Source organism: Erithacus rubecula, assembly GCF_903797595.1.
Source record: "Erithacus rubecula genome assembly, chromosome: 2".
In the NCBI taxonomy this organism is placed as follows: domain Eukaryota; kingdom Metazoa; phylum Chordata; class Aves; order Passeriformes; family Muscicapidae; genus Erithacus; species Erithacus rubecula.
In genome coordinates, this window is record NC_136685.1 from 90,888,559 (window position 1) to 90,912,940 (window position 24,382).

General features: G+C 39.9%; 1 protein-coding gene across 1 annotated transcript; it reads left to right on the top strand.

The window, feature by feature from the left end:
* Window positions 1-2,057: 2,057 nt before the first annotated feature.
* Window positions 2,058-22,629, top strand: RRP15 (ribosomal RNA processing 15 homolog). The gene is made up of 5 exons (XM_079331944.1): window positions 2,058-2,184; window positions 5,397-5,671; window positions 7,491-7,588; window positions 8,430-8,631; window positions 21,956-22,629. Exons 1-5 carry the CDS (start codon window positions 2,118-2,120, stop codon window positions 22,106-22,108), a joined length of 795 nt encoding a protein of 264 aa, XP_079188070.1. The 5' UTR covers window positions 2,058-2,117; the 3' UTR covers window positions 22,109-22,629.
* Window positions 22,630-24,382: the final 1,753 nt, after the last annotated feature.

Below are 24,382 nucleotides of genomic sequence, written 5' to 3' on the forward strand. Positions count from 1 at the left end.
AAAAAAAAACAGGATTGCAAATTTCTGTGCCATCTTTTTTACACTTTTGGGTTGTATTTTTTTCCCTGATGTTGGCCCTGGTGCACCTACAGATCAAAGTTTTGTGCACTGTTTAATTAGCCAAGGTTTAACTACAGACCCACATGCACAGAATGCCAGCTTGTGCCTCTGCTGCTTTCAGTCACAGCCACATAAAGTGATAAACTGGGATGTAACTGCTGCTTTGTCTGGCTTGGAATGATTCTGCAGTCTGGTTATATCTCCAGCATTCCTCAGACCACAATTCCAACACAGAAAACATTCAGACCAGAATGATGGGAGACAATGACAGTCATTTGAAATGAGGTTTGGCAAGAAATTTTCTGACAAATGCTCTGGGATAATGCTCTCAGAGAGAATTGTGCTCTCGGAGATGTGACTTGTTAATTCAGTCTGAGGGAAGAAGATTCAGAGCCGTCATTTATTGGAACCTATTACAGGACTTAATCTGAAGATTCTGACATACTTCCAAGACAAATAGGCTACCACAAGTGAGACATGTTCAATAAGGTGTGTATTGTAGGAAATGAGGGCTGTAATTGCCATGCTGAGAGAGCTTGTTGTCTGTGCAATTTAATGACCTTCTCCTCGCAGAGTCCCTTCTGCCACAATGTGATTCAGAGATGAATCATGCCAAGCACATGGAAAGGGTCTTTATCATCACACAGCAGACTTTACCAAATGCTCACTGCTTATTATTGGCAGGCACCGTAGGATTTGAGCCCCACAGAGTAAAACATCAGGAATTACATCTCCTGTAATGCTTGGGCCTCTTCATTAAACATCATGGGGGTGTTTATAGTTTCCTTGTTACTCTGCAAATCACCGCAGTGCCTTGAGTTTTTCAGCACAAATTTTCTCTTGTGACCCTGAGTTAGACTGAAATTTGTACCAGATAGTTCCACTCAGCAGCACAGACTATGACAGAAACAAGAAATCCAACCCTGTTTGTCCTCAGCACTTAACCAAGATATATTTACTCAGTCTTTTCAATCTTTCCTTGTGAAAGTTTCCCCAGTCATGTCAGAATACCTGTAATAATTTTCTGACCTCTCTCCAACTTCTAATTTTCCCACCTGATGCTAAGGCAGGAAAAGAAATTTGTTATCTTGGCTGCAATCCACACCATTGAGGAAAAAACATGGAATGACAAGTGCAAAGAGAGGTCGCTTATTGAGCAGGGTAGCAACAACAAAAGAAATACTTACAAAAATACAGGGTGTAGAAATTAAACAACCTTTTAAAGATTTTTAAACCTGAAAAATACTGAAGACTACACCACAGGTAACCATTTTCCCCTGCCCTACCTATATGAATATTGTACTTGGGAATGTCTGTGGTTATTTCTACTTTGGAATTTGGAATTCCAAGGAATCCTGGAGCTTCTGCCCCCACCAGCATGTTTTATTGCTACAAGAACAGCAGTTATTGGTAACTAATTTTGGTTCATTTAGTTTAGAGTGCTTTTATGTAAGAAGTTGCCTAAGATTTGCTTCTTTTGAAGCTGTGGTATTCTACATAGGTGGTGCTGTTCCCGGGATGCATCAAATTGAGTAAATGGATGAGTGGCAGGGTGACAATTGGCCTTAAAACCTGAGTGCCTGTTCAGTGGTTGTGAAGTGACAGAAAATTAGTGTTACTAAGATTTCTCTCACCACACATGGTGGATGGTCTGCTCTTCTTGACCAGCCAGCACTAACAACAAATACCACCAGCTAGAGAAAGTGATTTAGCAAGAGAAAGCGATTTCAGTACATCAGCTGGAATTTGACAGTATTTCCAGCCCATCCTTTTGAGCCTTCAAGCAATGTCTGAAAGCGTGGCTAAGTTTTCTCAGGGACACCAGCACCGCGGTGGAGTTTTCAAATTCCTCTTCGCACCCTATATATATCCAGCATTAATTTATTTTTATCGCTGCCATGTTTACCCACGGGCCTACGCCTGCCCGGCCGGACCCTTTATCCCGCCGCACCGCCCCGGAAGCGCCGCCCGCCTGCCCGGAACCTCTGTGAGCCGGAACGCGGGTTGGCGGCGCGGGGGCCAGGCCGGAGCGCCGCTCTGGGCGGACCCCGGGGAAGATGGCGGCGGCCGTGGCGGACCCACGTGGGCGCGGGGCCGCGGACACGGACACAGACACGGATAGCGGTAACGGGAGCGGGAAAGGGTGGGCCCCTCTCTTCTTCTGAAGCATCGCCGGCCGCTGCTGTGGGCCGTCTTTGATCTTGGAAACCTATCTTCTCTGTCCGGTGCGAGCCCGCCGGTGGGTCGGTGGCGGGCGTCGCTCGGCGCCAGGAACGGGAGCTCAGCCCCGGCCCGGGCACCTGCTGGGTGTTCCCAGCGGCGGGCCCGTGGGTGGCATTCCCGCAGTCCCTGGTGCTCTGGGTGCTCCCTTGGGCTTTTCTCTCTCAGCCGGGGGTACCGACAGCACCTCCCTAAATCCCTTCGGCCACCGAAAAGGCTCTCGCTGCCCTTTTTCTTGGGAGAGGGGGGAAGGACAGTGCAGAGCTGCACGAGTTCCGTGTCTGTGCGACACCGGGATCTGCTTCTGTCCGAAGGAAGCGCCCGGGACGCTCTGGTTCCAGATTTCCCCCTAATTCACGGCTCTGCCCTGCTCCTCCCCGCCGGGCGCGTTGTGAGCGTGCACCCAACTAGTTGTGATCGCTCCCTAATTCTGTCCTGTTACTGCATCTCTTTTCTTCTTTATTCTGGGAAGGGTCAGGCAGGTGGAGCTGTGGCTCGCATTGCTTTTCTTTGGGTTGAGCGTCAGAATTGAACCCCAGGGGAAGCGGTGTATGGGAGCTTCTTTCAGAGCTCGCTGCTGAGTGTTTGCTGCGTTTAGGTGTCTGCACCTTGATCATTGAGCGAGTGTTTTTAAAAGAGTGGAGTACAGAGATGAATGTGTGTATTTCACAACACACACACACAATTAGCACTTTTTATATTCAATCTGTGCCAGGCATCAGTCTTTTCAATTCAGAATGTGGCCCCAGGTCCTACTTCTGATCGAGTTAATCTGGTTTAAAGTTCTTTTTAAAATACCTCTTCTTTATGTCATGCTGTTGACTGATACTCTGATGTATTAAAAAATAAATTATGGCTGGTAGTGAAAAACCTTGTTAATTTTTCTGTAGTTGTTGAAAGCAAAGTGTTGTTGGTATTATTCTCCTATTTTATTGGTGGAAGATGTTATGTGAAGGAAATGATACATGCTTTTGCAAATTTCCTTTTTATAAGTCTGATCTGGTTTTTATTCAGGTTTGGACTTGTGTGTGTAAAAAAAGTCACAAGCAGGAGTTGATTCCTTGTTTAAAAGCTAAATAGCAACATCCTAGCATGGACAAGGCCCAGGGGTGAAAATTTGATGTTATTTTTTATTTTATGTGTAGGAATCAGGATGTGGTTCCTACATGTAAATTTTCATGTGGTGATGCAATTAGCTCTTTGCAGGCAATGGTGTGAATTTATTTTTTACTTGAAACTCAGAATATGGATGTGAATACCTAGAAGGATATTAAAGGATGGAAAGGATGCCTTTAAGTAGTTACTGAATTGAGAAAATTTGCCAGTTCTAAATTTCTAATTTATAGTAAAGACTCTTGGAAAACACCCCCATGATTTATTTTGAGTGTAGCATGACATACCACTCTTTGCCTTGGTGGTAATGAAAGTCACACTGATAATGACCAAGTATTCAGTAATTGTTTCTCTTCCATGTTTGTTTTGTAACCATAGACTCTTACTTATTTCCGTCAGGATAACTAAATGCTCCCCAGGCTTCCAAACATGCCTGGGCAGTAGAGGTTTTGTTTTAAATTGGTCTCTGCCACTGTTTTGCTGTTACATTGTTTTGTTAGTTTGTTTTTTGGTTGTTTTTTTTTTTTTTTTCTGATTTAAACAGGCACATGGAGAAGGCAGAATAATGAATTACTGTGGCAACAGAGTGTATGTTTATATTTGCTTAGTAATTAAATAGACAGTTGATTAATGAGGAATATCATTAATAGCTGCCTGCATGGTTTTATGGAAAATGGATCTTGTGAAGCACTCCTGGCTTAATTCTCCTAATGGTTTGGTTGATAAAGGTACTTCTTGGGATGTAGGAGTGCTTGAAAAGTAAAGCACTTGGCTCAGTAGTACTGTGATTTGAAATTTAAATTTTGTATTTCAAGGAGTTTGAGAGTGGTAGATGGATGAAAGTGAATCAGGTGAGGAATTGTTCCCTTGCTGGTGGGACTGGGTGGGATCAGAAACCAGCCTCCTTCTGTTCAACACTTGATTTTGTAGCCTTGAGAGTTGTATATAAGGTCATTAATTTAAAATTTAATCTGGCACAAATACTGGTGGAGTAGTAGTTAATGGTGGCAGAACCTTGTGTATGCTCTGCTCTTGATTACAAAGTGATGTGAAATAACTGAGCATATTTTAGCACACCCTAAACCTGCAGCCCATTTCATTCCAGTTCATCATTTCCACTGTAAAGGCTTCTGTTTTTGCAGTTTGACCCACTGAACAGAGTTATGAGGACTAATTCTTCATGTGTTTGTTGTGCCATCAATTGGGCTGTTTTCAGCCATCTTAATGTTGCTTAATTCCAAACTTTCGTGTTGTAACTTCTGTTCCTTCTTTTATTTTGAAGGGCTTATAGGGTAAGGAAATTTGACTTTGTTTTTTTTTTTATTTTATTTGTGTAACTTGAGCAGTTACTTATCCCAGAAAAGCTCAGTACTTCTGGTTTCTTTTGAGCTGCCTGACTGTCTTGATGCTGTATTTCACAAAGCAGTCTCCCCTGGGTTCATTGTGCTTAGGTAATTTCATTTTTGCTGGCAGTGTTCTCTGTGAGCAGGGTTTGCTGTCACATAAGAAATGCCCCCCAGCTTCACTTTAATTCCTGTGGTTGGTTGCACTCAAACACCAGATGTCACTGTTGCAGTTTCTCTGTGAGTGTGTACATATATCCACACATATTTGTGTGGATAGGCATTTGTAAGTTACACTTTTTGAACTGGAAAATAGGCAGGTTTTGCCCCCACAATTACCAGCCCTAAACATAAAAATATTCAATAATGCAATAATAAATATCCAAGGCTGCCTGTTCCTTTTTGCCTAGCCTCTTTCAATCACTTTAAATCATCACTGAGATAAGCAAGAACTTGCACTGCATTGTTTCTAATAAATTCAGTATAATGATGTGTGCCTGCTTGAGGAATTAATTGTAACAGCACATTTACAGTAATACCTTACTCTAAACTTGGATAACATTTAGGTGTGGAGCAAATGGCATGAGTGAATAATTCTTACTAGAAACAATTCCTGATACTCCTTTTTTTTTTTCTTTTTTTCTTTTTTTTTATCTCTAGGTTCTGAGTTAAGCTCAGAACTTCCAGAAGACAGTTACTCTTCGGGAGGTGAAGCCCTGGATGGTGATGATGAAGATGAAGCAGCAGCCCCTGGCAACGTGGCTGAAGAGGCAGGAAGCTCCAAAGATGGCCCAAGTTCAGGATGGGCAGATGCCATGGCAAAAGTGCTCAACAAAAAGATTCCACAGAATAAATCTACCATCTTGGCCAAGAATAAAAGCCTGGAGAAGGAGAGAGAGAGAAAAAAACAAGAGAAGCAAGAAAAGAAGATGAGGGTGAGAAAAAGATGCAGCATTCCGTGTGTAGTGACTGTCAGATGGGCTACATGCCATATAGTCTCAGAGCACTGTCCCAAAATATCTGCTGAGGCTCTCTCAGTTTTGAAGTCTCTCCTTCACAGTGATCTTGATTAGCTTAATTTTTTTTTACTTTCCAATCATGCTGTGTAAAGTTTTTTCCCATACTGCTTCTTCTGGGTCATCAGGCAGGCTGAACTTTGGCAGCAGGAGTGTTCCAGTCTGTCAGCTTAAGGTGTTTTATTTTTTGAGGGGTGAAAGCAGCTGCTTTAAACTTGGTTTTCTAATTGGTGTTGTTAATTTAGGGTGAAATTCACTTTGTTGGTATTACAAAATGAAATAGTTCTCTACCACAGAAAGTGAGAGGGAGAAAGAAAACTGCTTCCCTTTAAATTGTACTGTGACTTCCAAAATCAAGGAATCATCTCAGTCTAGGTTGAGGTTGCAGTAATGTTGATATGGTTGTGCATTTCTGTTTATTCCCTTCAACCATTTTCCTGATTGGAGTTTTCTATTACCATGTCAGTGCCCTAAATTGCTTCTGGTTCTGAAACTAGTATGAAGAAAACAAAACCATGTTGGCAAGTAAGTCATTTGTTTGTGCCTTCAGTGGAACTTTTAATTCCAGGCTCTGATTGATTTACCTTCAGGCTAGAAATACCTTAATAGTTCTAATGTCTCATCCTACCAGTTCTGTTTCAGTGGGATAACCAGGTTATTCACCTGACAGTTTGGGACATGCTGCAGTTGGGCCATGGCTTGCCTTTTAAATACAGAGAGCTTCAGTACAGCATCTGCACAGTTATGTTGTCCTAAATCCCTGTTCTCATCCAGTGAATATGGGGGAATACTGCAAAACAGAGATGGGCCATGTGTTCTCAAAGTGACTTATTTACTTTAGAAAAACTTGAAAGCAATTTGCCTTTCATTGATTTCTTGCTGATGGAAGGTAGGATAGGGCAGTTCTTTTGATCAAAGGCCAAAACATAGTCATAAACTCAGAAATTCATAGTAGTCTGCCTGGAATTATAAAGATAAGGACTCTGAAATTCCATTAGAGACTTCTTGCATAAAACAAATTTAATGGAACATCACCAGGCCTAAAACACTGTTAAATTGTTCAGAGGGGAAGAAAAAATGTCACTACCTTGCTCCTAAAGCAGAGGTCTCCTATTGCAGCAGAAACAAAGCTGGTGGTGTTGTGTCTGCTGGTAATGGAAAAGTGGATCAATTTGGTTTTGAAACAGAGCTTCCAAAAAAAGACAAAAACCAATATTGTACACATGACTTGTCATCTGGTGGACACTTTGAGTTCTTCCTGTGCCTGTTGCACTCTTTGCTGAGTGTCATTTTAGTCACAAAGCCATACCAGGACCAATTCTGTAGGGGGAAGTCAAGTTCCTAAGGCTCAAAATGTGACATGCCTATCTTTATGACTCAAGATTTTATTATGCATAAATTTTTCTGTGAAAAAGAAGAATCCCAGCTTGTGAAGTCTGGGATTTGAAGGCTATCTTTGGATGGTTTCCTTGCTCAGGGCAGTTGGTGTGAAAGCATCTTTCTCCTAGGCTTTTGTTACTGGAAGCAGATGACTCTCTGAGATGTGTGTGTGGCTCCTGTTGTGCCAATGCCAGAGACTTGCTCAGACCTGTTGTCCAGCTCTATATTGGAGCTCCTTTTGCTTTCAACCAAATTTACCTTTGCATATACCCTTTTTTCCTCCTGCTGCATACTCTGTCAGATCATGCTGCATTCCCAAATGTCCATGTTGTTTCACATAACAATATTTATAATGCAGCTCGATAAAAAGCGGGAATGGGAAATGATGTGCCGAGTGAAGCCAGATGTTGTCAAAGACCGAGAAAAGGAAAGAAATCTTCAGAGAATTGCCACAAGGTAAAAGTTTTTCTGAATGCTTTCCTTAAATATATGTGTATCAAAAAGAGGAGGAAGAGGCCTGTGCAGGTAATCTGTTTCCAATCAGACTGAACTCTTAAGAAGTGACTAGCAGGAGTTAGAGATTTATAGACAGGTCTGCATTGTACAGTATCAAGTTCAACAAAAGATTTCAGAAGCTTTATGAAAGAGTAAAAATTTAGATGGGAATCTAACGTTTGCTTAACAGAAGTGCTTTGTTGGATCCCCTAATTTTGTTAATTTAATGCCTTAAAAATGCAGAGCAGTTGTTTCTACTGTTCTGGTTTTTTGCTTCTCTACAGAGGATTCACCTGCTCTGTGGCTGTGAAGTTCATCTGCCTGTTCACATTGTGGTAGTTTGGTGTCACAGAACATTTTGTGTGTTCAACATAGTTGAACATTTTAATGTGCTGCCTGTTTATGTCTCCTTACTCATTCTTCTGCCTTATCCACGAGCTTCAGCTGCCATTAAGAAACTTGCCTGAGTAATTTAATAGCTGATTTTAGGACAAATAACATGCTCCCAAGGATGGAACTGATCTCAGTACCATGTTACCAGGCTTACTTCAGAGTCTGAATAGTTATTTGTAGATTTGTTTGTTACTGATTCCTAGCAATAAGTATGAAGGAGAAGTAAAAATTGAAAGTCTTTTATGTTGTAATGAATATTACTTCTTAATGGAATTGAGGTTCCAGGTAGCCGTTTTGGGGAGCTAGAAGCCACCCAGCATCTACACTGATCAGCTTTAGTGGCTGGTTCATTTCTGTAAAAGGAACTTGAGTTTAAAAATTGGCTTTGTTGTCTTTCCCCCTGTTCCAGAGGTGTTGTACAATTATTCAATGCTGTCAGGATGCACCAGAAGACAATGGAAGAGGAGATGAAGAAAGTTGGGGGCTCTGAGAGGAAGCGTGCTAAACTGATGTCTTCTGTTTCAAAAAGAGATTTCATTGATGTTTTAAGGAGCGTGGATGGGGCTAAAGGGGGCAAGAATCTTGCTGAGAAGGCCACAAAAAGTAAACAGGTAAGCTTCATCTGTGAGGAAAATTGCTTACAAGGTACCTACTCAATATAATGACTCTCTTTTAATGTGTCTGCTCTTCATAAACATGGGATGGCTGGGATGTTTTGATACTTGCAGCTCTGGAAGCTCTTCTGTTAAGACATTGAGCCTTCTATGCAAATAACTTGGTTTAGTTGTGTGTTTAAAAAAATATTATGAAACACTGGATTTTATCCTGGATTTTGTACCGGGTGTGGAACAAACTGCTAGATTATGGTGGGTTGTGACATTTGGAATTTGGCCAATAATAGCTAGCTCCTTGAAATTGTTAAAGACCAGGAGGCTGCTCATCTTACAGGGTGTATTAGACTGTACTACTTGTGTGTCCCCACAGTTTGGTCATGTCAAACTCACTTCCTTTGGGTGATTGTGGCATCTGAAACTGAAGGATTTGCCACACAAATTGAATACCACAACAGAAAGAAACAGAGATGCATTAAACCTTATATGTAGGCTTTTGTTTCTCTGATTCTCTGTGCATTGGGCTGGTGTGGCTTCCTTGCTCTTGTGATGTTTTGGAAAGAAATACATTCCACTTTTTCCAAATATATTTGAGACACAGTGTAGTTGGATTTGTCCAGCTTCATCAGTTCTTTCAGCTCACCAAGTAGCTCAGGGTTGAAAACAAGTTGCTCAGACACTCTTTCTCATATTTCAGGAGCTGCACGTTTTTGAAGCATATTGTGTTCAGGTTTGAACTCTGTGCTTGATGGTGGGTGGAATACTGCAGTTGGCACAGACACACTGCAGTTAACTAAGTGCTTTTCCATGCCAGGAAGAAATACTTTAATCAGTTGGGAGACAACAGTTTGTCATATGTTTTTTGTTTGTGTGCACTTGGGGAACATGCTGAAACACTGCCTGGCATGGGCTGCTCATACAATTTTCATGCAAGTGCAATATTAAAGTATTTTTTAAATTCTTTGGATAATGAGAACAATTTAGCTTGGTGCTGACACTTTATTTCTCCTTAAATAATTCCAGCTTGCTTGTTCGGGTGGGGGAGCATGTGTATGTGTGTGGTTCTCTTTTTTTGGTTTGTTTGTTTGTTTTTCCTCCCTTGGAATAGCAGAATATTGGAACAATGGCACTGCCAACTACTATTGTAGTCAGCTTTGAATCAATAGCTGAGCAAGAACTAGGACCTTTGTTTTGTATCACATTGTAGCAGGGTAATATTTTAATTACTGGGTCAGAAAACACAGATTGCAAATGTTTCTATACTAAAAAAAGTTTTGTTTTGGCAGCATCAGTAACAGCATATTTCCATTCAAGACCTCTGGAGATGCTTTAGATGTTGGCTGGTCAGTGTTGGATTTGATTATTAATGTAGGTGCTGCTTTCACATTGCTTGTGCACAAAAGCTGGGGTGGGATTTGGGTTTTTGATTAGGTTTCTTAATTGCATGTCAACCTAGACAGGCCACCCCCTTCCTCTCTCCCTTGTTGCCTTTGCTTCAGTGACTCTCCATTCAATTTAATACTGAACCAAACTCTTCAATAACTCCTTTTCAAGCTGTTCCTAATCTGCCTTTTTTTCTCTTGAGAACGTATCTTACTCATTTAGCAAGCTCCCTTCCTGGTAGTTGTTGAGGCTTGAGGTTGAGGCCAAAATCTGCTCTTCATTCTCCTTCTCAGAATTACACAAATATTTAGCCACTGAACAGTTCTGCTGGCCTCCACTGCTGTATCTCTGCTTCTTGGTCTTTGAGGGTGTTTCAGAGGGTAGGAAGCCTGAATGAGGCTTTTTGGTAATAAATTCCTTGCAGCAGGATTTCAGCAGATTGTTTGTGCCATCTGAAAGCTTTTGTTTGTTTGTTTTGTGGGCTTGTTTTTAGCAGTCAAGGGTATAGAGTGTATTCATTTTTAAAAAAGGGGGGGGGGGGAGATACATTTATTTATCTCAGCAAAAACAATGGAAGAGATGCCAATCCCAAAATCCAGGCACTCTGCCATCAATTAAAAGGCAGTCCAGAACAATAAAAACACTACCCCACCCACATAAAACAAGCAGTCAGCAGGAAAAATAGCAGAAAAAAGTTTTACCAGTGAAAGCAAACCTTTTTTTGACTCAAACCTCGTGCTATGCCATGAGACTTGACTGTATTTTGAAAATGGGCAAAAGCATTTTCTTGCTCTGCAGGAGTTTTTGAATGCAATATTTGGTTCATATTTTTGAAAGTTTGGCAATTTCCAATTTCTTTCAAGTGTCAAGGCTTGCTGAAGAAACTCCTTATAAAACTCTGTTGATTGACTATTTAGCCAAGTATATTTATGTGTGAAAAAAATAAATGCTCTGTAAGGGCCCATCTGCAGCAGTGTGATTTCCAAGTAGCACGATCACTTTTAAAATTCTGTTCTCTATTTGGGAATGACAGGTAATCTGTGCCCCACCTAAAACATTGTTCACTTTTAAAACATTGTTTACTTTTAGCCACTGGCTTAGATGTTACTTGGCATATACCTACCAAAATAACTATGAAAGAAAAACTGTAAGGCTGTGTAAGTTTTCCTGTGCCCTTCTTGTGAAACTGAAGCCCTTCTTGGAGTTCTGTGTGCCCAGCTGGGAGTAATTACTTTTCTGAGCTGGAGCCAAAAGCTTTGCCTTTCATATCATTTGCTGTTTATCAAGGTATTTCTTAATCCTTGCTGAGCCAGCTGACTTGTGTAATATTTTTTCCTGTTTTTTGCCAAGTTACTGTGCATGATGCTTGCCTCTGGATAAGGTCATGTAATTTCTCTCCCCTCACCACCTTGTCTGAAGCCTTGAGATGTGGGAGAAAAATTTAGTAATTAAAAAAAATTAAAATCCCACTAATTTTTGTTCAGATGGGCTGGTGGTTTTTTTTTTTTAATTTTTGGGTTGGGTTTTTCTAGGAATCTTTTAGTGGCAGATATGAGAGTATTCAGTTTTGTTCAACACAATCCTTACACACCAGCTTTTCATTTCAGGATGTGTTGGTCATATCTTCCAGTAAGACACTACAAGTACATTATTAAACTATAGATTTAGAAAGGGTCTGTATCAGAAATGCTGTTCTTTCAGGCCTGGAGGCTGAAACCATTTCTATGTCTATAGAATTAATACAAAAGTAGGTAGTGGCAGTAAAGGATTCCTTGTAGGAGCATTTTGTTTTCTTTAGGTCCTTAATAAATTTCAGGGTGTTCTGAGGAAGTACCTTTGCTTCCAGGGTTGAGTGAAGTTTCTGTTCTCTGAGTTGCACAGATATGTTGGCTGATGTAGTGAACTACTTGAGGTCTTGAAATCTTAATTGTAAGAAAACAAGGAAATGTCACTCCTCACTTGCTGTGTTAGTGACAATTTAATTTTGACTTTTCTCTTGTCATTTGTGCTGCCCCCTGTAAACTATTTTACTGTGGTAAAACATTTTTTAGTGACAAGTAAACAACTGGCTTGACAATGGAAGTTACAGATACTCTTTATGCCAAGCACTCATGAACCTTTCATTTTTAATTAGGACTTTGTAGCATGATTTTGCCTCAACTTGTAAGCTTTCTTACAGATCTGTTGCAGAGCATTTCAGTGGTGACAGTAAGAGCAGGATTTCCTGATTACTTCAGTAACCATGATCCAAATTCTGCAAGGTAATCCTTCTGTGAGCTAGGGTGACTACATGACCCACAGGTACAATTTGCTTCCTGTGTTGTGATGGCATCTGGAAAAAATTGGTGTGTGGGTCTCAAAATAATACCTCTTCCAAAATAATTTATTGATGGAAAGGAAGATGAGTGGAGAAGAATACAAGTGCTATTTCATATCAGATATTGCTCATATGGGAATTAAAATGCTTTTCCAGAAAAGTTCCTCCTACTTCAAGCATATTTTATAAATGCTCCAGATATCTGGTAAGTAATTTGTAAGGATAGTGATTAGAGTCAGGCTTACTATAGATTTTTCTTCTGTTTATAAGACTTCATTTTAAGCAGTAGTTTGAAGATTGTTCAAGGGCAGGAGGAATACTTTCAAAGTGCTTCCAACTTTGCTGTTCTTGCTGGGATACAAGGATTGGCATGGGGACTTTCATTTTTTAAGCTAAATGGGGGTTTAAATCTGGTTTCCAGCTTTAAAAGTCACATCAGTTTAAAAACTGAGAGTGACTTCCTCCTTTTCCCTGCAGCTTGTTGAGTACTGGCCATCAGCATGGTCTGTTTCTTTCCACTGCTTCCACAGTGTAGAAATGGGGAGGGTGAGAAATTGTTTTCATTCATATACTTCTTTGGAGTGACAATAGTCTGAACAGTTGCTTCAGCCTGCATTAGGAAATTGTTCCTGAAGTGTGGATGAAGGCAGAGATGACTTCTGGAAATTTGGTAAGCTGTATCAACACCTCTTTTAATCTTATCAGGAAACTTCCTTAGGTGATAATGGCATTGCAGAGTAGCAGAAGTTTATTACTACAGCTGTTGTGTGCTGGTTTTACAGACCTAATTGAAGGAGTAACCAGACATGCATGTACTCTAGCAGATTTGAGGGGGCAGCCAAGTATTAATTTAGTTCAGCTGTAACCAGAGTAGATGTATTCTCCTAGTTTTAATAAATGTCTTCCCATCACATACACAAAAACTTTACATTTCAACTCCTTTGGATACTGCATTTGTATCTGTTTTCCCAATTCTTTTGAAGGTCACCCCATATATGTATGGAACTGATGCTTTTAATGAAGTTTTTTGGTTTTGTACCAGAAAGTTGCTGACAACTAATTGTATGCTGTATTCTTAGGAATATCCTTAGGGATAAATGCAGTGCAGCTTGTCACCAGTTTGCTATATCCTATATTCCTTATGTTCTTTAAGATAAAGGGTTGTTGTGTGCATTAGAGGTTGTTTGATGGTAACATTCTTACTTTAAATCTGTTTAGAAGTTGATTTCACTTAGAGAGTTTGGGTCATCAACAGGATTAGGTTTTTAAAAAGTGCAAGCCCAGTTCCCTGATTATTGTCATAGCAGGTAATGCACATCTATGTTAACATGGGTATCTAGGGCTTTGTCATTGAAATTTGCCAACATTTCAGTATTTAAATTTGATTCATTAGATGTCAAGAACTTGACACTGTAAATTCAACTCCACATAAGACAATTAAGGGTCATGTAAAGGGCAGTATTTTACTAGGTTTACTCTTTTTCCTGTGGTTTTATACTCAGATATCCCTTTCTATCCTCTTTTTCAGATATTTGATCAGAAATCAGGAAGGGAAAATCATATGTCATCATGAGTCACTCACAGTGCAGCTGAATGCTGCCTGCTAAGATGCAGATAGTGTGTGATCAGTGAGGACAGCTATCTTAAGAGAATTTGGATGCTAAATGCCTATTGGATCTACTGAGGTGGTGACCTGTGGTTTGGGGAGGGCAGTCTTCCAGATGTTTATAACTTGTCCAAATCCAGGCAAATGTTCATGGAGATAGCAAAGATATGTAGCCAGCTCCAAAACATATCCTTAACTGATTTTTAAGTTTAAAAAGAATGAATGATGCAAGGTTTTAATGGGTTCCTGTAGAAAATGTCTCTTTTCTTCCTTAGAGCTGAAGACAAAATATCTTGAGTTTGTCTTTCTGTGAAAAGGAATGAAGTGGTTATATTTGAGGCATTGCAAAATCCTTCAGCATGAAGCAGTTGAAGTTTGGCAAATTTTTTAGTGAATATAAACAGGGACTTGTGATTGAAATGTCAGGCAATGCTGAGACAGCTCCATCTGTCAGATTTGAGAGTAACTTGCCTTGCTATTTGTTTATTAGTGCACAGGATACTATGATGGTGTTCTGTTTTCCCAGAAGATGTTGTAAGGCTTTTTTTTTTCAGTAAAACTTTGTCTAAAACAACCACATTTTAAAAAACTTGTGGCATACATCTTCTTTTGATCTTCCTGTGAGTATACAAAGCACAAAGAGTCAAATCCTATTAGACTTTTATCTGGTAAATCAAGTTGGAAGCCTTATAAAAGCAGCTCTCCACTTTTGGCTTTGTTCATAACTCTTATAGGCAGGGCAGTGTACTTAGAGAAAAATACATCTAAACATTTTATAAAAGTTTTATAGAAAAATGTTCTCTGGAAGTAAGGAGGTTTGGGTGGAGCTTGTCTATCTGAGTAAGTTTGTTTCCCCCCCATCTGAGCATTTGCTATTGGAGATTATCATGAAAAGTGATTTCTTTACTTTGAAGTTTTATTAAGGTATAAAATGTTGTGATTTCCAGAGTGTGTGTGTTACAAATGACCTCTGTGGGTACCTACTCATCTGTTTTTCTTGGTAGATAGACTTCAGGAGTGGTGGGTCAAACTGCTTCCAGCTTGCAATGGTTAGAGGGTTGCTGAGTTCAGTTTCAGTACTATGGGAAATCCCAGCCAGTTTTTGATGAGTGTTTCTGAAATTTACTGAAAGATTAGAAAATGTACTTTTTAAAACCTGGTAGTATTTCAAATTATACTAAAACTGCCTCTTGGAAAGGTCTGACCTCTTTTTGGTTTGCTGCTGAACTTTGGACTGTGTTCTGCAGGTGGTCTGTGTCATTTCTTCTCCACCTGCAGCTGTTGGGAAAACCAATACAGAAACATAGAGGGAGATGGAACTGTCAGAAATGCAGAGAAAGGGTAGCCAGATCTTTAAGGTAAGGGATTGGCATCCTAGGCAGTTTACATCTTCCTTCAGCAGATTTAAACTGCTTTTAGAAAGCAGCCTGGGAGTGTTGAGGGGCATGATCTGTTCCTTAATGAGCTTGCCACTCACACGTGGCAGCATGAGGGAAATTACAGGGATATAAAATCAGAGAAATTTGAATTTGGAGACCTCTAGGGTATGTTGCAAAACCATTGAAGTAAAACCAAAGGCAATGACTGTAGGTAGGTGAAATCAGACAAGCTGCTTGGCAAACATGAAAATGTCATTGTTTCATATTTAGTAATAAAATTGCACAAAGGTTAGTTTCTTGTAGGCTCTGTTTTGGGTTGTTTTTTTTCATCCTCCTACCTCAAAGTTTTTTGGATCCTTATACTTCTTCTGGAACTCAGAAGTGGAAATCCTGAGTTGGGAAGAGAAGGTTTTTTACTTGCCCCACTTCTTTCTCATCAGCTGTTCAGTGAGATGATTTCTGAAGTGCTGGAAGAGATGGGCATGGTCTTTACTGTAGCCTTTATTGTTTGAAACAACCTTTTGGGACTCACTCCATTATGCCTCTTGCTGAATCATAATGAAAAACAGTGGATGATTTTAGCATAATTTGTTGGAAATAATTTGAGTGATATTCATATTATCCAAAAATTTGCAAGCTGATAATTTATTGTTAAAAAGAGAGTCTATGAACTTTCTGCACTGATGTGTTGCATGAGAATCTCATACAGGAAATGTATGAATCTATTCCTATCTTTCCAGATAACTTTTCTGTAATAACTTGCAATCTACTCTGAACTAATCTTTGCTTGGTGTACCTACTTATTGGTGGACCTTTTCTTTCTTTATGTTAGTGGAGTGTTTCCTCCTGGCAGTTCTCATTACTTTATATTTGCAACATTGTCGTTTTGCCTTGTATTTTAAAAGAAGGGGAGTTACAAATTACAGTGTATTCCACAAGGAGAACTGCCTATATGGGTAAAGGTAACAATTCATGCCTGTGTTGTAACTTAACTACTGGATTGTTTTGTCGGGTGAGTTGTTTTCAGGTGTTTTTATTGTTGTGAGCACTCCTGGTGTAGCATGCCCATGCTATACATCATGCTCATTAAAACATGGGAAGGGAGTCTTGATGCCAGTATGGCCAAACACGTCTTGCAGCAACAAGTGGTGGAATTCCCTGTGCAGCACAGGGGTTTCTGAGATGGCTGAGGAGTTCCAGAATGTCCTGTGTGCAGAAGGGCCCTCTGGTAAGCTTGAATTCTTAAAATATTTTTGCTTTTTCTGAGAGAAATAATAACTTATGAGGTTTCTGGTGAACCAAGTCTGAGGAAATCTGTTCTCTCATGAGAATTTTTTTAAGATTCTTCTTTGCAACTGAGCATTTAATAGCGATGCTTATGAATTTTCTTCTTTGCTTAGGCCCAGATCAGTGCTTGTGTTTAGAAATTCTGTAATTGAGTTCTGACCCCTCTAAAGTTGGGCCATGTTTAAGCCTCTGCATGCCAACCCAAAGCATTCCTTCTCATTCACACATCCCCAGTTATAGTAAACCCTAGAGGAGGATGTGAGGATGGGGAGATTCCTCGTGCAGGTCGTTAAGCTCTGGGTGGTCTTCTGGCTGTGCTCAAAAGGAAAATCACTGTTTGTTGTGCTTGTAGTAATAATTCTAGTGTGTTACTTTCAGAGAAGCTTGGAACAGGAACAGCAGGTCTCAAAACATGCTGTAAAAAAGTTTCATTCTTAGATTTATTTACTACAACTGCCAGAGCAGATTCTGTTGTGTATGAGAGAGCTGTTGATACCCACAGTGTGGTGTCACTTCAAGTAAACCAGGGCAGTTTAGTTCAGTTGCTCTAATTTCTCATTCAGAGAGAGAATGCAAATGGGTATTGATTAACTCTCACCCTAAGGAATTTGTGCAGAATTATACTGCAGCAGAATAGATTCCTGTTGTGCAGCTCACATGTTCTGCAAGCTTGAAAATGCTTCCCAGAGTGAGTTGCTGTGAGAATTCACAGAAGTTCAAGATAATGGTGGTGCAGGTTGTATTCTCAGTTTGCAGATTTGTGGGGTTTTGGCTGTTTGGGATCAGGCTTATGTAGGAGCCTTTCTTAGAGTCAAGGTCTTGCTGCAGTTCAAATCAGATAAAGTTGCAGGCAGCACTAATGATTAAACCCAAGTTTGATCATTACATTTTGTTTTCTGCTTATATTTCTGCTTTAGATATTTTGGCTGCAGTTTTTTTCATTTCTTCTCAGCCTGAAGCAAATTTATTTTCTTAGCCTGTGAGCTTGCACATTGCTGAAAATGAACTCAGGAGAAATTATTATGCTGGTGTTCTTTGTTTTTCATTCCCTCCCCCTCTTCTGCCAAGTGGAGGTATTATTATTATTATTAAGATTTAACAGAACTCAGTGTATGCCTGTGCTGTTTGTTTGGAGTTTTTGGAGCTCAGTTTACCTGGACTTGCTCAGAGATGAGAGCCAGAATAGAAGCAGTCATTCAGAGCAAGATGCAGGCTGACAGGGAAGGTAATTGTCAGATGTATGTGAGAATGTGTTCTGGCAGTCACACTTTTTAACTTCTTCGTCATGACAAAAGCTTTGCTGTGTCTCAAGGTCTTAAATGTTTGTATTGGGCAAAACAGAGGAACCTGGGGAGACAGTTCAGATTAATTAGACACGTTAGAATTGTTTTCTCAGTGCTTAAAGTTGTTGCTTGAGAGATATTTATGTTAGAAATTCCTCCCCTGACAGGTACAAATAAACATTTATTGTATGTGATGGTAAAGAGAGATGCCCCTGCAAGCTCTGGCATTTCATCTTATACACAGAGCAAAGGCAGGGGGATCCAGTGTGCTGATTGCAGTCCCTAGGTCTGAAGAATGTTCCTTTGTTCAAACCCTGGAGTTCCTGTCTTCTGGACACAGCTCTTGGGGAATCTCCATGGTGCTCTAGGTGTGTTTGCTGCTTTGCAGATGCACAAGTTGGAGTGTACTCAGGCTGGTGGACATGGAGTGAAATGCTGTCTGTTGTCTGATTTCAAGGCATGTCTTTTAATGCCATTACTTACCAGTAAGCACTGTGGACTTAGGTCTGCTTGAGCATAAGGTTCTGAAAAGTCCTGCTTCAGAGAGGATTGATCCCACACCTGGGTGTCAGTGCTGCCTGCCACAGCTCCAGTGCTGAGTTTGGCAGGTCTCGGTTGAAGATACTGTCTTGCATTTACCAGGAGAAAATTTTGTAGCCCTTCTGTTGTAAAGAAATGAACAAAACAGGGAGATTTCTAACTTGATCATATAGCTGCTGCTACCATGAGTCTTTCATAGCCCAATTCCTTTAAAAGCATCCAGGAGGCAGTTCCAGCCTGGATCCTGCAAGGGTCAGCTGCTTGTTCTATGTGACAGAACTAAGCTTTGTTGGAGCTTAGTTTGGAGCTTTGTTTGGTGGTTTTATTAGGACTTGGCCAAGAATGTCAGTTCATCTTGTCCTGGTGCAGATTTTAGAGTATGTCTTCAAAGCAGGATTAGCTCAGGAACTATGTCCCCACTACAGAGCCCTACTTGTGTGAATCTTCAGCTAATGCTGTGATAGCCCAGCAAGTAGGCAAAGTTTTCTGGGTTTTTTTTATTTATATGAACTCTTTTCAACTGGACTATGAATCCATCAGAGCAGGTATCAGCACTAGAGTAACCACAGTTTGTGCTTTGGTCTGCCTTATTTCAGCTCATGATAACAAGTTCGTCACCAGCAATTAGTAAAACACCAGTGACTCTTGAGGTATTTTAGTAATTGCTGCCTCTCAGACCTTTAGAAATAGGTTGTCACACTCTTCTGGCAAAGAAAACCCAATTCCAACATATTAAAGAGAAGAGGAAAATAAGCAACATGAGAATTTTTCACTCCCTGCCTTATTGAAGAATTCACATTATATAGCATTATACTCTTTTGTTTATATAGCCTGCTTTGTTTTCATTTGGGGATGTTCAAAGGGGACTTCAGGGTTGTAGTGGGATGTGCATGAACAGCTGACTGGGAGTTCAAAAGCATTTGTGTAGATTGAAAGCTGGTTTATTTTCCACGTGCCAAGAATCAGTTTTGTTTTATTTAGATGAAACTAGATTATGGCATTGAAAATCCAACTGTATTAACATTCTTACATAAAGCAAGTTGGGAAGTGATGTTACAGTTCAACTAATTGTTAATTATACAAATACTCTTGCTGCATATTTTCTTAAGACTTTGGGAATGTTTTGTGATGCAGTAGATTTGGAGAGTTTTATTCTGAGGGGAAAATAGAATAGTAAATGAGTTAGGAATGAAGATACTAAACAAGACATTTTCTTCACTTGGAAGCATGCTTAAAATTGATTAAATATTTGCTTTCAAGCATTTAATCTTCATCTTTGAGGCATGAACATGCTACCTCTGTCTTTCTCCTTTAGGCTTGTTGTAAAACTCTATTCAGGCCTTTGTGGTGCTTTACATAATGGGTAATGCTATGGAGGATCAGCATCCCTCTTTTGTTAGAGTCCTTCTTTTGTCCTGTTGTTCACTTGACATAGCCAGAAAGAAGGGCTAATGGTTGCTGAATAGTAGCTTGTGATGAATTTGAGGATTGAGCTTTTCAAACCCTGAGCTTGCAACTGTCATTGCTGATAATAATCTATTCCTTCTATGCTGTTTAAAAAGCAAAACAAAATAACCCCCCCTAAAACAATTCTGCACATCTGGGAAAAAAAGGAATTCTGTTGAATTTATTGTTGAAATAAAAAAATGTTGATTGCTTTGTAAAATAGATGGGATTTAAGTATTTAAGATTTATTTCCATTTAAGTATTTCAGATTCAACTCTCTTAAATTTCACTGTTCAAATAGTGATTTATCAAAGATCTGAGATTAAAAAAAACCAACTTGGAGATCTTTGTGCATTTTTTTAAACTATTCTCTACTTTGCAAAGGCAAAGATATCAACTGCAATACAGTTAAAAAGGAGAAAACAATAGTTACCCTCTCCTTGCATCCCAGAACAGACTATCTGTGTTTGCACTATTGTAATAATACAGATGATTCCCAGGTGAATATTTTAAGGTCTGCCTAGGCACCTGCCTTGTCTGTAGCTCTTTAATTCCAGGTGATCAATTGCCCTTCCTGAGATGATTTTTAGGTTTACTGGTTGTAGCACTTGGGGCAAATTGTTGCAAGAATGGAAGGTGGTTATGAAGCACAATCCTTGGGAAGAGGGGAATTGTTGGATGGGAGCATCTGTGAAGACACAAAAGCAAACCCTAAACCAAAATCCAGTGCAAACAACTTAAGGATCAGCTGTGGAGTTTCTCTTTTTTTGAGCTGGGCCCTGGGAAATTCCTTTTGGGAGAGAAAGTGTTAAGTGTTGTTATCCTGTTTTTTTGAGGGCAGTGTTTCATAAGGAACTGCAGAGGACACATGTAGCATTTCTGCTTTGATTACCTATTAAAAACACATACCTTGTTTGGCAGACGTTTTGCACTCAGCTAACTCCTGATGGTGTGATTTATTTACAGTAATGTGTTTTATTTACAGTAATGGACCCACATTCTTCATTTCTCTCCTCTCCTTCAGTCACATTCTCTATGCTGCTCTGTCCCAAAGATTGATTCCCACAGGCTTCAGCTTCAATAAGCAGTGGCATCACATTCCCAAGTGCATAACAGGGAAGAGACATAGATAGATGTCTGTGGTGATTAACATTAACTGAAGGTTTTGCATCCAGTGGGCAGATCTTGTCTGCCAGGGAGTGTTTTCAGTGCCCCTAATTCCAAGTTTTTTGCTTGCCTGCTGGGCACTGAGTGACGTTGTTCCTCACAAGTGTTTGCTGCTGAGGCATGAGCACTGAAATGAATCCTTCCTCAGTCCTTGGAGCACATTTTCCTGCGGCAGGGATGCAGGCAGAGCTTGCAGCTGCCGTTTGGAAGTGTAGCCACAGGATGGGGCTGTTGCCCTGCCCACGGGATCAGTCACCTGGGATCTGTGAGTGAGCTCTGCTCAGAGCTCCTGCCCTTTGCTCTGCTGTTCACACCGTGCCTCCAGCTTACCCACTGCCAGCAGCTGGGAAATGTGCAGTAAGGGCTTGTTGGCTTGCTAAGAGCAGATCAACTTTGTTTCTTTTAGAGGCAGCTTTGGACCATATGACAAGCACAGGTAGTGAGGTAATAATTCACATAAAGGTGATTTGGTTCACGTATCACTGAATATGTTAAATATTAAATTGGAAGGGGGGGGTTAAGCCTTTATTAAATCCATATTTGTGTTTTAGAAATGTGCCAAGAAGTGTTCTAATGAAGCAACACCTGGGGGTTAATAAATGATATCATGAATCCATTCTGATTGCCAAGAAAGATTTTAATAAAGGAACCTATGCCCAGGGTTGACTGTTTCATCCATGAGCAGTAATTGTTTTGTTTCTATACTTCTTTTATTGGTTGGTTAAAACAAGTTTGCATTTTAGCATCAAGTCATTTTTGGTTGTTCTGGGTGTTTCTGTACCATTTGCACAAAGAGCTGGCCCTCAGTCTCCTGATTTTAGGAGGTGTTATTTTGATTGCATGGAGACCTTGCATCTTTCACTGCCTTTCACATTTATCTCTTTCCTCTATTCTTCTCTTCCCCTCAAACATTCAGGGTGAAGTGAAGTCTGAAGAGGGTCCAGAATGGAATATACTGCGTGATGACTTCATGATGGGAGCATCTATGAAGGACTGGGACAAGGAGAGTGATGGAGAGGGCAACAGTGAAGAAGGAGGTGCTCTGAAACAAGAAGATGACAGTGACTAAATGAAACTGAAAACTATTCAAGATAATGTTTTATCTTCTTAAGTTTCCTTGGATAAAAAGTCAGCATTCTGTGAATGTACAACACTTGGAGGATAACTCTTTTAAAGGAAAAAAAAAAGACTTACACAACCTTGGAGTGTTTTCTCCTCCATGTCAAACTTTTATTTAATATAGCTCCATTTGCTATACTGAAATCCTGAAATATTTTCCAAAACAAGTATAATTTTCAACATATTTCCAAAACATTTTGTACAGTCAAAATAGTGGCACTTGCCCAATGAAAGATAGATTTTGCCAAGGTCATTAAAAGTTTATACATTAGTCATGGCAATTGATGTATTAGTGTGCCTGCATTTCCAAATCACTGCTGCACTTTGAAAAGTTGTTGCAATTTGCAATAGAAATGAGCTTACAATAAACACAGAAATCACCTTGTAAAGTTATCAGGCTCCTATAGAGTCTTTACTACTTTGGCCAGAAAAGGTTCTGTAGATAATAAAGGAAAGTAACCATTAATGTGATAGTTCTGGTCTTGGAGCATTAGTTTGATTGGAGACAACTCTGGAAACAGAATTGTAAAGAGAGAGACTTGACCCTACTGATACAGTTTAGTATTTATATATGTGTGTGTATAATATGTTTTTTCCATGGCAAGTCTGAGATTGCATAAGCTAAGACTCTGGTAGGAGAGGAAAGGACAGTCATTGCCATTGGTTTTATTGGGGAGGGAGAGCTTTTGTAGCAATACCACAGAAAGTTGTGCTCAGTGTTGCTTCATTTGCAGTTGTGGTGTTCTGGCCTTTTTCAGTGAGGAGCCAGAGCCCCAAGATTCATCCTGTGGGTTTAGTCAGCTCTAATGCTAATTCCTCTGCAAAGGGTCAAACCAGAGCCCTTCCTCTTAGGTGTGGGCCATGACAATAACAAATTTGGAAGTCATCTCTCAGGGTAACACAATTGCCTTTGTTTAAGCTACAGCAATTTCTCAATAGTTGCTGGTTGCAGAGGTGCAGAGGCTAACACACATAATATATTTTATACAGAAGGAATTGTGTGATGATAATTGAAAATGAGAGGCTGGGGTTGAATTTTGCTGCTTTTACTGTTACTGACTGACTGATGCTGTGTCATTTGTTTAACTTTGCTATCCCATTTCCCCATTTGCTATGTGAAGAAAAAGCCTTGGGGCCTATTAATTGATAGTTAAAATGCATTGTACTGTTCTGTCTATTTCTACAGGTGCCTTACAGACAAACCTTTCTTTGTACCTGCTTACAGGCAAGATATGATTAGGAGCAACTTTGAAATTTTCAGTCTTCAGCATGGAAATGTACAGTAGGATTTAGATTTTCCTAACAAAGGCATTGTTTGAACTTTGTGTATGCTGCAAGATTAAAAATCTGGGTACAAAATGGCAGAGAAGCCCATCCCAACAACTGGCAATCATTGTCTCATCCCTAGCCTATTCATCTGGTATATATTGTAGCATAATTTTTCCAGGAGAACTCAAAGCTAACAGCAGAAATGTTTAGATTTTCAAGCTGTTTTGAGTGTTAAACATATTAGATATCCGAGGAGACATTAGTCTGTGGCCTGATATTTATTATCACAAATGAAGGCATACACCCAAAATACCAAGTGGCAAAACCACAGAAGTTTGACATATGGTTATCCTGGCTTGAGAAGGCTCAGCATCTGTACAGCTGTGCAGTGAGAGTCACCATCTCATCAGTGCAGTGCAAGAACATTCTGCAGTGGGGTTTGAAGCATGCAGGAGCTTCTTGAAGCAGCATAACATTCTAACCTGACACTGCTTTCCACAGAGCTCAGCTGCTTTCTGTGGAAAAATTACATCAGCACCCTTAAATCTACAGTTGTTCTCTAGTTTCATATCAGCAGGTTTCTTTCCATAATCAAACTTCTGGAAAATAATCTAAGTTTTCCTTAGGAACTGTGACATCCTGAGGGGATTATTAAAAACTTCAGAATGCTTTCCAAATGCTTTTAGAATACTTGATTGTTTATTTGTACATTTTTGGAGTAATGTTTTGAGTAAAGCACTGAAGTGTCTCTTGTGTTTTTAAGAAAAATGTAGAATCTATCAATATTGCTAAAGGTGTTTTGAGGTTCTATTCCATTTAGTGTGCATAGCCTATATGTGGAGAGCATTTCTTGCCTTTCCAGAAGCATAGTTCGTATATTTTTATGTATATTGACTAGTTACTTAAATGTTATACTGCATCTTGTCTTTGCCTTGTCCATTTTTGTGCCATATTC

Coding starts and splice junctions, on each gene's coding strand:
- RRP15 (XM_079331944.1), top strand. CDS start 2,118: ATGGCGGCGGCCGTGGCGGACCCACGTGGGCGCGGGGCCGCGGACACG. Junction 2,185..5,396: donor GGACACAGACACGGATAGCG/GTAACGGGAGCG, acceptor TTTTATCTCTAG/GTTCTGAGTTAAGCTCAGAA. Junction 8,632..21,955: donor AGGCCACAAAAAGTAAACAG/GTAAGCTTCATC, acceptor TCAAACATTCAG/GGTGAAGTGAAGTCTGAAGA.